Source organism: Staurois parvus, unplaced genomic scaffold (genome assembly GCF_062004578.1).
Source record: "Staurois parvus isolate SC_StPar_1 unplaced genomic scaffold, SC_StPar_1.0 ptg001468l, whole genome shotgun sequence".
In the NCBI taxonomy this organism is placed as follows: Eukaryota; Metazoa; Chordata; class Amphibia; order Anura; family Ranidae; genus Staurois; species Staurois parvus.
This window is the reverse complement of record NW_028319264.1, coordinates 381,634-395,336: the sequence shown is the minus strand read 5'-3', so window position 1 is coordinate 395,336 and position 13,703 is coordinate 381,634. Positions and strand designations below refer to the sequence as shown.

The window sequence follows — 13,703 nt, the reverse complement described above, 5'->3', positions numbered from 1 at the left end:
GTGTCTGAGATGGTTTTCAGTGATTAAAGAGCCCTGACACACAATGCCATCCATGAGTTAATCTGAAAAACAAAATATTTAATCTTTGACACTTAAATAGAATTTGCCCATTAATTTGGAACAGGGTGTGTGTGTGTGTATGTGTGTGTGTGTATGTGTGTATGTATATATATATATATATATATATATAATTTGTGCACAAATTGGTAATCTACAGTATTTCTGTAAACACATTTCTTTTATTTCTTATGGGATTCATATTCAGCTGTAGGTCATAACAGAATGGCGCAATCGTAAAATAAAACATGGCAACAAGTAAACCAATGAAGTGTTCCCTGTTCAAAAGTCTGCATCCCCTTAGTTCTTAGTACTTTAGCATCAGTGACAGCAAGCAGTCTTTTGTAATAGTTGGCTACGAGGCCCCGAATTCTTGCAGGTGGTTTTAGCTTCCCATTCAGCTTGGCAAAATGCACCCGGGTAATGAAAAGTCTTTGGTCGTCTTGCATGAACCGTACATTTGAGATCTCCCCAGAGTGCCTCGATGATATTAAGGTCAGGAGACTGTGTTGGCCACTCCTGAACCTTCACTATTTTTTGCTGTAACCACTGGAGGGTCAACTTGGCATTTTGCTTTAGGATCATTGTCATGCTGGAAAGTCCAATGCGCATCAATTTTCACAAGATTCCCCGTGCCTTTAGAGCTTGCACGTCCCCTAAACATCAGTGAACCACCACCATGCTTCACAGTGGGGATGGTATTTTTGTCATAGGCCTTGATGACTCCTCTCATGGTTGTGACCATAAAGCTGTATTATCCTCATCACCTTCCAAGACAGTTTATGAGAAAAAATATAAACAAAGGCATCAACCTAGGGTTCATCATGTTTCATTCTGCTTATGTTTCCTTCACCTAGCCCGGATCACTTCAACTTTTTTTTTTTTATTTTGCTGTCAGGCCTGCGTGCTAGGTGGCAGGCATCTCCCAGCCATAGGACTCCCATACTGAGACCGTGTCACTATGGGGGTTCTGGGGCTTGCGCTCTCCCAGGCACTGCAGTCTGGTGGGCAGGGAGACCCTCTCTCCCCAGAGTATTCTCGTCTAGGAGGTATCCAGAGGAGGAAACCTTGGTTTCTGTGAGAAGTCCTAGGTGGACATGCCTGTGCTGTTTTGTTACACACTGCCCCCAGGTGTAATGGTGGTCCTGTTCAGTGTCTGACAGATTCGTGCCTTTGTGAGCAGGCTAGATACCGAGTCATGGGGAGCAGAAATTAACTATCCAAAGACCTGTGTAACAAGGTAACACGAACAAAGATGGATAAAAGAGAACACAAAGAAAAACCCACAAGTAACCTCAGTAGAAATACTGGCCGGTCTAGAAAAGGCGATTGTGGTTGTTTCAAGGAGCAAAAAATCATGAATGAGCTGCATGGTCCAGTTTCCAGAAAGAAGCCTTTTCTGCACCATTGGCATGAAAAAGCCCGGTTACAATATACCCGACAGCACTCCTCACAGCTTCGGGCACACTGTTCTCTGCAGTGACGAAACCAAAATAGAGCTTTATGATCGCAACCATAAGCGCTATGTTTGGAGAGGGGTCAACAAGGCGATGAGAATACCATCCCCACTGTGAAGCATGGTGGTGGCTCACCGATGTTTTGGAGGATGTGAGCTCTAAAGGCATGGGGAGTCCCGTGAAAGTTGAATATGAATCCCATAAGAAACAAAATAAATGTGTTTTGTCTGCTCATTCTTAATATTTTTTCAAAAATGATACATGCTACTATTGCCAATTTTTCTAGGGTATGCAAACTTTTGAGCACAATTGTACATAGTCTGGTTTACCCAAGGTTTGAGAGACACAGCAGTGGCTTACTTGGCCTCATGGTAATCCAAATACACCTTTTCACTGCTGTCTGGTTTCCTAGTGCTTCTCTCAAAATGTGCATGTTAACGTGTACAGGAAAAATAGAGGGAAACACTGGCTCTGGCAGCAAATGGGTTAATCCATTCTCTACCACCACCACCCCCACCTCCCACCCAGTGGAAATAAGCAAGACTAATGTTTTGAAGTTTACAGAGGACGCATGGGCCTAGTGCATTACCTTATAAAAATTTGATTTATTGAATAAAAAGTTGTATACTCACAAAAGAATAAAAGGCACATCACAAAAAAAGACAGCATGGTCCAATCTCCCTAGATGGTGGCTATTGGGGGACTGTAGGCCTCCAAATGGCTGACGTGTTTCGAGGCAGAACCTCTTTCTCAGCCAAGTCTACACAGCCTGTGTCCTCTCTTAAATGAGCTGTTAATGTGTGGTGGGGGGTTATTCGCAGGATCAGAAGGTGAAAGTAAAGTTGAAAAAGTTATGAAAATACAAATGTGGGCACCACAGCTAAGAACTGGTAATTTGCAATGATAAATCTTTGGTGGACTATGTTGTTATAAACTAAATAGGAGCCCTGGATGGTACAGTGAAGGAAATAAGTATTTGATCCCCTACTGATTTTGAATGTTTGCCCACTCACAAAGAAATGATCAGTCTAATCAAATGTTCGGTGTATTGTAACACTGAGAGACAGAATAGCAACAAAAAATTCTAAAGAAATGTATGTCTAACAAATGATTCACTGATTTGCATGTTCATGAGGGAAATAAGTATTTGATCCCCTTCACAAAACATGACTTAGTATTTGGTGGCAAATCCCTTGTTGGCAATCACAGAGGTCAGACGTTTCCTGTAGTTGGCCCCCAGGTTTGCACACATCTCAGGAGGGATTTTGGCCCACTACTCTTGGCAGATCCTAAGGTTTGATGGCTGACGTTTGGCAACTTGAACTTTCATCTCCCTCCACAGATTCTCAATCAGATTGGCTAGGCCACTCCTGGACTTTAATGTGCTTCTTGAGCCACTCCTTTGTTGCCTTGGCCATGTGTTTTGGGTCATTGTCATGCTGGAACACCCTTCCCTAGCTGAGGGAAGAAGGTTCTCACCCAAGATTTGACGGTACATTTCCTCGTCCATTGTATCTTTGATGCGGTGCAGTTGTCCTGTCCCCTTAGCAGAAAAATACCCTCAAAGCAGAATGTTTCCACCACCACGTTTGACAGTTGGGATGGTGTTCTTGGGGTCATAGGCAGCATTCCTCCTCCAAACACGGCGAGTTGATGTTGATTTTGGGTTCATCGGGAAAACACCACTTTCAACTAGTCGTCCTCTGTATAATTCAGATGTTCAGTGGCAAACTTCAGACGGCCTGGAGATGTGCTTTCTTGAGCAGAGGGACCTTGCGGGCACTGCAGGATTTCAGTCCTTGTCGGCGTAGTGTGTTACCAAATGTTTTCTTGGTGACTGTGGTCCCAGCTGCCTGGAGATCATTGACAAGATCCTCACGTGTAGTTCTGGGATGATTCCTCACTGTTCTCATGATCATTGACATTCCACATAACGTCTTGCATTATGCACCAGACCTAGGGAGACTGACAGTTGTTTTGTGTTTCTTCCATTTGTGAATGATTGCACCAACTGTTGTCACCTTCTCACCAAGCTGCTTGGCGATAGTTTGGTAGCCCAGTCCAGCCTTGTGTAGGTCTACTATCTTGTCCCTGACATCCTTGGACAGCTCTTTGGTCTTTGCCATGGTGGAGAGTTTGGAATCTGATTGTTTGATTGCTCCTGTGGACAGGTGTCTTTTATACTGGCAACAAAATGAGATTAGCAGCACTCCCTTTAAGATACTGCTTCTAATCTCAGCTCGTTACCTGTATGAAAGACACCCCCGGTAGCCAGAAATCCTGCTGAATGATAGGGGATAAAATACTTATTTCCCACATGCAAATCAGTCATCATTTGTTAGACATGCATTTCTTTTGAATTTTTTGTTGCTATTCTGTCAGTGTTAAAATACACCGAACGTTTGATTTTTAGACCGATCATTTCCTTGTGAGTGGGCAAACATTCAAAATCAGCAGGGGATCAAATACTTATTTCCTTTGCTGTAGGTAGGGTGGTGAGCACACTACAATTGTATACTCATGGGACAAAATAGTGTGCTTCCCCCCCCCCCCCCACCTTGTAAAGGTAAACTATCCTTTTAGAATAAACTCTCTTGTATGTAAACCTAGTTGTGATGGATTTCAAAATAGAAAACAATAATTGCAGGCTAATAGTGCTGCTATTCATATTGTACTGAGTACACCCCAGCTCCACTGGATGTAATGAAGAATTGTGTGCGAAGGTGGGTGGTTGCTGACAGCACTCTTCAGCCGTCCCACATATTGAATTACATGCGTGAGAAGGAGAGCTCTGCAGTGAAGACCAGCTGCTTGCCTATCTTGTCTTCAACCCATTGTTTCAAATAAATATTATGAAGCAAAATACCTGTACGCGGTCTCTCATATTAACAGTGCTGACACGATCCGACTTCCATACCCTCCACCGCTCACCCTGTAAGCCAGATCTCTCAATGAATGACGGTGACCTCACATTTTATGTAGACCTAAGCATGCTGAAGGCACAATACAAGCCACTCATTTGTTCCCACACCAGGTTTCTGCCGTTTTGGAAAGTATTGTATCTCCTTTCACTCGTAGGTGTAGTCCTTGGTGTAACATAAATGTCGTGATGGGGAACGTTTAGAAAAAATGCTTCTCGAGTGTAATAGGTTGCAACGCTTGAAAGCCTTTTTTTTCCCCTCCGTGGGTTGAACTGGATTGATATGTCTTTTTTCAACTATGTGTTTAAACATTAAGAATTATATGTCACTTAGGCTCCTTCCATACGGGTTGGGTTCCTCCAGGAGTCCACTTGCTCAGTGGGGGAACTGTCTGCTGAACCCCGCTGAGCAAGCGGATGGCTGGTCCATGTCCGCTCCGCTTCAGTAGAGTAGACACAGCCCGCTGCCATCTATGGGCAGTTCTGGATGTAAACTGACTAATTGTCAGTTTACACTCGACTGCCATTTGCTCCAATCTGCTAGAACAGATCCCCATCCATCTGTTTTTAGCAGATCGGAACATACAGTTGTGTTCAAAATAATAGCAGTGTGTTGCAAAAAGTGAATAAAGCTGAAAATCCTTCTAATAGCTTTTATTTCCATCCACACAAATGCATTGGGAACACTACACATTCTATTCCAAATCAAAACATGAAGAAAAATATATCACATTTGTGTTGTTACTCTAAAAAAAAATTGAAGAAAAGTGAATATTAGACTGTTAAAATAAATAGCAGTGTTTGTATTCTTCTTTACAAACTCAAACATTCACTATATAAGCTGAAAAATGTTTGAAGATTTGCTTTCCTCTCAAGGGCATTTCCTCTTCAGCATAGGGCAGCATGATCTCTTCAAGTATTCTGATGTATTCAAACTGATCCATGATCCCTGGTATGCGATAAATAGGCCCAACACCGTAGTATGAGAAACATCCCCATATCATGATGCTTGCACCACCATGCTTCACTGTCTTCACAGTGTACTGTGGCTTGAATTCAGTGTTTGGGGGTCGTCTGACAAACTGTCTCCGGCCACTAGACCCAAAAAGAACAATCTTACTTTCATCATTCCACAAAATGTTGCGCCATTTCTCTTTAGGCCAGTTAATGTGCTCTTTGGCAAATTGTAACCTCTTCAGCACGTCTTTTTCCCAACAGTGGGACTTTGCGGGGGCTTCTTGCAGATAGCTTGGCTTCACATAGGCGTCTTCTAATTGTAACAGTACTCACAGGGAATAGTGAGTCCATTTTGGCTATTCTTCTATCCATTCGAATGGTAGTTTTTCGCTTTCTTCCACGTCTTTAAGGTTTTGGTTGCCATTTTAAAGCATTTGCGATCATTTTAGCTGAGCAGCCTATCATTTTCTGCACTTCTTTATATGTTTTCCCCTCTCCAATCAACTTTTTAATCAAGGTACGCTGTTCTTCTGAACAATGTCTGGAACGACCCATTTTCCTCAGAATTTCAGAGAGAAATGCACTGTAACCAGCATGTACAACATTTGCTGCCTTCCTTCCTTAAATAAGGGCAATAATTGCCACCTGTTTATCAAAGAATGAATGACCTCACTAATAGAACTCCACACTGCTATTATTTTGAACATGCCCCTTTCAATTAGTGATTCAATGACACAGAATCAGCAGCATGCATGTCATGACTGTTGGGTCTGTTGGATTTCTATTACTCTACTACACCTGCTAGTAAATTATTTGCCATGTAGAAATATAATTTCTTCCAAAAACAGTGATTGATCCGGTTAGTGATGTCTGACTGTTGTTTTGCGCACAACTGTATGTAGGTGGGTGTAAATGGACACAAGTCCGTTTTACATCCGCTGCTCCATAGAAGATAATTGAGGGTCCAGTGACATCTGCCTAAAAAACTAACAGGGGGACTCAATCAGTCCACCTGTGTGAAAGCGGCCTAAAGCTTACCACACCATGGTACAATCTCCTTTAGTTCGATCAACAACATTATAGTGCAAGGGCCTCTCTTATGGATAGACTAGGTAGGCCTTCATTATGTTCTTTTGGTAGATCTAAAATTGATTGCATGATATTAGATTATGTGTATAGTGACCCTTAGGCTGGCCATACATTATACAATTTTCTTGAGATTTTTGCTTTAGATTTTCCAAAAACCATATAATATGAGGTCAAACCTAAACAACACTTTCAATTGTATCTAATTAGGCAGGACCTTGCACTACATAGTGGAAGGTAAATCTAAAGGAAATTGGGCAGAAAACTGTAAGAAAATTGTATAGTGTATGGCCAGCCTTAGACAACCCCTTTTGAGAGTTCACCATTGGGTGAGTGTCCTGGTTTGCAGGCACTTTGTGATGCCCACTCTCCCCGACAGATTACTTCCAGAGTCCAAGAATTTACAATAATTTAGTGTAGAGCTTGCATGGTTGTCTAACCCTCTGCATCCTGTCCCACCACATTTTACTGTTGATGCCTAGTGTCCTTCGTTGCTCGGACATGGACGGCTCCTATACTCCATTAACCTGTTGATGCCTAGCGTCCTTCATTGCTAGGACATGGACGGCTCTTATACTCCATATTCCTGTTTATGCCTAGCGTCCTTCGTTGCTCGGACATGGACGGTTCCTATACTCCATTAACCTGTTGATGCCTAGCGTTCTTCGTTGCTAGGACATGGACGGCTCCTATACTCCATATTCCTGTTGATGCCTAGCGTCCTTTATTGCTAGGACATGGACGGCTCCTATACTCCATATTCCTGTTGATGCCTAGCGTCCTTTATTGCTAGGACATGGACGGCTCCTATACTCCATATTCCTGTTGATGCCTAGCGTCCTTCGTTGCTCGGACATGGACGGCTCCTATACTCCATATTCCTGTTTATGCCTAGCGTCCTTCGTTACTAGGGCATGGACGGCTCCTATACTCCATATTCCTGTTTATGCCTAGCGTCCTTCGTTACTAGGGCATGGACGGCTCCTATACTCCATATTCCTGTTGATGCCTAGCGTCCTTCGTTAGTAGGGCATGGACGGCTCCTATACTCCATATTCCTGTTGATGCCTAGCGTCCTTCATTGCTAGGACATGGACGGCTCCTATACTCCATATTCCTGTTGATGCCTAGCGTCCTTCGTTGCTAGGACATGGACGGCTCCTATACTCCATATTCCTGTTGATGCCTAGCGTCCTTCGTTGCTAGGACATGGACGGCTCCTATACTCCATATTCCTGTTGATGCCTAGCGTCCTTCGTTGCTAGGACATGGACGGCTCCTATACTCCTCCATATTCCTGTTGATGCCTAGCGTCCTTCGTTGCTAGGACATGGACGGCTCCTATACTCCATATTCCTGTTGATGCCTAGCGTCCTTCGTTGCTAGGGCATGGACGGCTCCTATACTCCTGTTGATGCCTAGCGTCCTTCGTTGCTAGGACATGGACGGCTCCTATACTCCATATTCCTGTTGATGCCTAGCGTCCTTCGTTGCTAGGACATGGACGGCTTCTATACTCCATATTCCTGTTGATGCCTAGCGTCCTTCGTTGCTAGGACATGGACGGCTCCTATACTCCATATTCCTGTTGATGCCTAGCGTCCTTCATTGCTAGGACATGGACGGCTCCTATACTCCATATTCCTGTTTATGCCTAGCGTCCTTCGTTACTAGGGCATGGACGGCTCCTATACTCCATATTCCTGTTTATGCCTAGCGTCCTTCGTTACTAGGGCATGGACGGCTCCTATACTCCATATTCCTGTTGATGCCTAGCGTCCTTCGTTAGTAGGGCATGGACGGCTCCTATACTCCATATTCCTGTTGATGCCTAGCGTCCTTCATTGCTAGGACATGGACGGCTCCTATACTCCATATTCCTGTTGATGCCTAGCGTCCTTCGTTGCTAGGACATGGACGGCTCCTATACTCCATATTCCTGTTGATGCCTAGCGTCCTTCGTTGCTAGGACATGGACGGCTCCTATACTCCATATTCCTGTTGATGCCTAGCGTCCTTCGTTGCTAGGACATGGACGGCTCCTATACTCCTCCATATTCCTGTTGATGCCTAGCGTCCTTCGTTGCTAGGACATGGACGGCTCCTATACTCCATATTCCTGTTGATGCCTAGCGTCCTTCGTTGCTAGGGCATGGACGGCTCCTATACTCCTGTTGATGCCTAGCGTCCTTCGTTGCTAGGACATGGACGGCTCCTATACTCCATATTCCTGTTGATGCCTAGCGTCCTTCGTTGCTAGGACATGGACGGCTTCTATACTCCATATTCCTGTTGATGCCTAGCGTCCTTCGTTGCTAGGACATGGACGGCTCCTATACTCCATATTCCTGTTGATGCCTAGCGTCCTTCGTTGCTAGGACATGGACGGCTTCTATACTCCATATTCCTGTTGATGCCTAGCGTCCTTCGTTGCTAGGACATGGACGGCTCCTATACTCCATTTTCACTGTACTCATGTAAACGTTAGCGGGAATGTTTACATGTATACAGACTCAGTTCATTTTGCAGCATTGTGAAAGCAGATTCTCCTGTTTTAATTCATCTTTTTGCAGCTGTGTGCATTGGGAGCCCTAACTGATCTCTGCCTGTCAAGTCCAGGCTAGATCTAACAAAGCTAAAAATCGGCTCCACCCTCCAACTCCTATTGTGACTACCCTGTAGAAAGAAGATGCTTCTACTTATCTATTCTTAGGGTGCTCTGGTCTGGTCACGTGATTGGCTCAAAGCTGTTGGTTTCGGGGGAGAGGAGGGACAGCCAACGATGGATAGCCCAAACCCTGGTCCTTCACCACCTCACTCACCCGCTAGGCACTCTCCTACCCCCTAACTCTTTGATTGCCCCAGATGTTAACCCCTCCTGCTCAGTGTCATTAGTATAGTGTCGGTGCTTTTTATTAGCACTGACTACTGTATGTGTCACTGGAGATGTCAGTGTCAGTCAGAATGCCCGCCACAGTCCTGCTATAAGTTGCTGATTGCTGCCATTACTAGTATAATAAAAATAGAAAATTCCAGTGTATATACTCCCGATGGGTGGACATCACCCAGGCATTCCAGCCTTTTTCAGTGCTTTCTCCTCTCCCCTGAAGCTGGCTACTGAGGAGATCACGTGACCAGACCAGAGCACCCTAAGATAAGTGTCTTCCTTCTACAGGGTAGTTGGAATAAGAGTTGGGTTGGGAGCAAGTGCCACCTGCCCTAAAGAAGAAGTACTGCTAAAGGGCAGCACATCTGCGCAAAATATATATATATATATATATATATATATATATATATATATATATATATATATATATATATATATATACATGATTTGCTTTTTTTCCGGGTAGAGGACTGCACTGCTATTGGCTGCTGGGGATGTCAATCACCAGGTCCCGGATGGCGATTTCCGGCCGGGACTCCGTGATTGTCGGCAGGACTGAGATGGGAGACAGTGCGTAAACACAGATCTCTCTTGTCAGCAAGGACATGCTGCTATGTATTTCTCTACACAGCTGAGAGATGCAAAGCAGCATGTCTCCATAGTAAAACAACAACACAGAAAATATGAAACACACATAACACCGTTAACCCTTTGCTCGCTCCAGATGTTAACCCCTTCCTGCTCAGTGTCATTAGTACAGTGTCGGTGCTTTTTATTAGCACTGACCACTGTATGTCACTGGATATGTCAGTGTCTGTTAGTCAGAATGCCCGCCACAGTCCTGCTATAAGTGGCTGATTGCTGCCATTACTAGTATACTAAAAATAGAAAATTCCAGTATATATACCGCCATTTGTAGACGCTATAACTTTCATGTAAACCAATTGATGTACACTTACTGGGATTTTTTTTTTTTTTAGCATAGATATGTAACCGAATACATTTTGGCCTAAATTCATGAAGACCTTTTCATATATATTTTTAATTTTTTTTTTTTTTTTTTTTTACTGGATATGTTTTGGAACAAAAAGTCAAATATATATATATATATATATATATATATATATATATATATATATATATATATATATATATATATATTTATAAAAAAAAATTTTTTTTTCAAAATTGTTGGTCTTTTCTTGTTAATAGCGCAAAAAAATAAATGCAGAGGTGATCAAATACCACCGAAAGAAAGCTCTATTTGTGGGTGAAAAGAGGACCTAAATTTAATTTATGTACAGTGTTGCATGACTGTGCAATTGTCAGTTAAAGTAACGCAGGTCTGTATCACAAAAAATGGCCTGGTCAGGAAGAAGGTGAAATCCTTTGGAGTGCAAGTGGTTAAGCTAAGTTAGATCCAGACTTGAATTCCATTGGAAACGTTTTGTAATTGTCGTTCCATTTTGCCACAACTGGTAATCCATTTGCGAATTTTTCACTACTGGATTGACCAAGTGTTGTAACTGAGCACGTGGCTTAAATTGCCAGGGAGAGCACAAGAGTGAAATATCGGTTTTGGGTGGAATTAATTTTCAAGAAATGGATGAATGTGGTTGATTTTAGAGTCTCATGTTTACAACCTATGCATTGCTGTTTTTCAGATTTGATCCAGTGCACAAATGAGATGAATGTAAACATCCCGCAACTGGCAGACACTTTATTTGAACGAACGACCAACAGCAGCTGGGTGGTGGTCTTCAAATCTTTGATTACAACTCACCACCTCATGGTGTATGGCAATGAGGTAACACATTTCAAGAATGTTGTGATGCTGATATTGAGATTATATTTGCATTTCCCAGAATATCAGATACTTCCTACATTAAAAAAAAGACCTTTGGGATGTATTTATAAAAAGAAAAAAAAAATTGTAGAGCTGTTGGTGTGAAACATTACATTTGTCCTGTGCTGATAGGACAAAGTCAAATATTATTTGGGCATTTTCTCTCCAGATTGAATGTCTTTCATTCATAAAGAGTGAATCAGGAATTTATAATATTCTGACCATTAGACGGAACTGATAATTGTAGAAAATACTACTGTATTTTCTTGATTCCCTCTGAGGGGCGGACTGACAACTCATGGGGCCCCCGGGCAATAGGGGATCATGGGGCCCCTGTGTCCTTGCCCAAACTCAAAAAAGCCTATGAAAAAGGTACCAGGGGCATCTCATGGGGCCCCCTACAGACCCCGGTCCCTCAGGCAGTGCCCGAGTTTCCAAATGGTCAGTCCGCCCCTGTTCCCATGAATAGAGGGTCGGCAGCTCTGCTCTTCTCCTTAGCCGAACCTCATCTGTTACTCGGTCCAGCGGTGTCCTCACTGTCTTCTCTCCCCGGCGCCGGCATCTTTAGTGTGGGCACCCTGCTGTGACAGCTTATGGCTTTACAGCCAGGTGCCCACTGCACATGCATGAAAAGCTCTGCGCTTTGTGAATGGTCCGGCAGTCTTCCGGGACCGGTCACGTGTCCCAGAAGACAAAGAGGGAGGAAGTGGCAGCGGGTACCTGTCAAATACGGGTACCCTCTGCACCCCCCGCCTCCTCCCCAAAGGTCCGCAGTTTCTGGTCATCCCCTGTACTGTGTCCGCAGTCTCTGGTCATCTGTACTGTGTCCGCAGTCTCTGGTCATCTGTACTGTGTCCGCAGTCTCTGGTCATCTGTACTGTGTCCGCAGTCTCTGGTCATCTGTACTATGTCCGCAGTCTCTGGTCATCCCCTGTACTGTGTCCGCAGTCTCTGGTCATCCCCTGTACCGTGTCCGCAGTCTCTGGTCATCCCCTGTACCGCGCCCGCAGTCTCTGGTCATCCCCTGTACTGCGCCCGCAGTCTCTGGTCATCCCCTGTACTGCGCCCGCAGTCTCTGGTCATCCCCTGTACTGCGCCCGCAGTCTCTGGTCATCCCCTGTACTGCGCCCGCAGTCTCTGGTCATCCCCTGTACTGCGCCCGCAGTCTCTGGTCGTCCCCTGTACTGCGCCCGCAGTCTCTGGTCATCCCCTGTACTGCGCCCGCAGTCTCTGGTCATCCCCTGTACTGCGCCCGCAGTCTCTGGTCATCCCCTGTACTGCGCCCGCAGTCTCTGGTCATCCCCTGTACTGCGCCCGCAGTCTCTGGTCATCCCCTGTACTGCGCCCGCAGTCTCTGGTCATCCCCTGTACTGCGCCCGCAGTCTCTGGTCATCCCCTGTACTGCGCCCGCAGTCTCTGGTCATCCCCTGTACTGCGCCCGCAGTCTCTGGTCATCCCCTGTACTGCGCCCGCAGTCTCTGGTCATCCCCTGTACTGCGCCCGCAGTCTCTGGTCATCCCCTGTACTGCGCCCGCAGTCTCTGGTCATCCCCTGTACTGCGCCCGCAGTCTCTGGTCATCCCCTGTACTGCGCCCGCAGTCTCTGGTCATCCCCTGTACTGCGCCCGCAGTCTCTGGTCATCCCCTGTACTGTGTCCGCAGTACAGGAGTACAGTACACCTACCTACCAGTGTGCCTTCCTCCACCACTGGCAGCTCGAGGCTTGCTAGGGGTGTACACTGCACTGCGTATGCACCACAGGTTGTGTGCACAAACTAAAATACAGTATATAAAAGGAGCAAGAGGAAGAAGCTACTTATTTCCTGACTTCAGTTCTGCTTTAATGATTGAGTTATATATAGATAGATTTTTTTTTTTTTTATACCAAATATGAATTTAGTATTTTACATATCAACTTTTTTTTCATGCTTTCTTTATTAAGGAGGAGAGCATGGCATCAAGAAATAATACAGTGCATGTGTTTCTGTGGTCATAATGATACATATGATATTGTGCAAAGTGGTACAGTTAACCACTTGCCCTCCTGAGGATTTATCCCCCTCCCTGACCAGACCATTTTTTGCGTTGCGGCGCTGCGTTTCTTTAACTGACAATTGTGCGGTCATGCAACACTGAAATTCACATCATTTTCCCCACAAATTGAGCTTTCTTTCTGTAGTATTTGATCGCCTGTGCGTCTTATTTTTTTGCGCTATAAAAAAAACCCAACAATTTTGAAAAAAATAAGTATTTTTGACTTTTTGCCATTAAACATGTCAAGTAAAAAAAAAAAACTAAAAACAAACTTCGTCATAATTTTAGGCCAAAATGTATTTGGCAAGATGTCTTTGCTTAAAAAAATCCCAATACATGTAAATTGGTTTCTGTGAAAGGTATAGTGTCTACAAATGTCGATATAGATGCTGGGATTTTTTTTAAATTTATTTACTAGTAATGGCGATCAGCGACTTATAGCGGGACTGCAGCGGACATT

General features: G+C 44.3%; 1 protein-coding gene across 12 annotated transcripts in view; it reads left to right on the top strand.

The window, feature by feature from the left end:
* The window catches only part of PICALM (phosphatidylinositol binding clathrin assembly protein), a 198,037-nt gene that overhangs the window by 39,678 nt on the left and 144,656 nt on the right, over window positions 1-13,703 (top strand). For all 12 annotated transcript variants that reach the window (XM_089662407.1, XM_089662414.1, XM_089662412.1 and 9 more), the window contains exon 2: window positions 11,029-11,171. In XM_089662407.1, coding sequence (XP_089518533.1) covers window positions 11,029-11,171 — 143 coding nt within the window. The remainder of the gene's footprint in view (window positions 1-11,028; window positions 11,172-13,703) is intronic.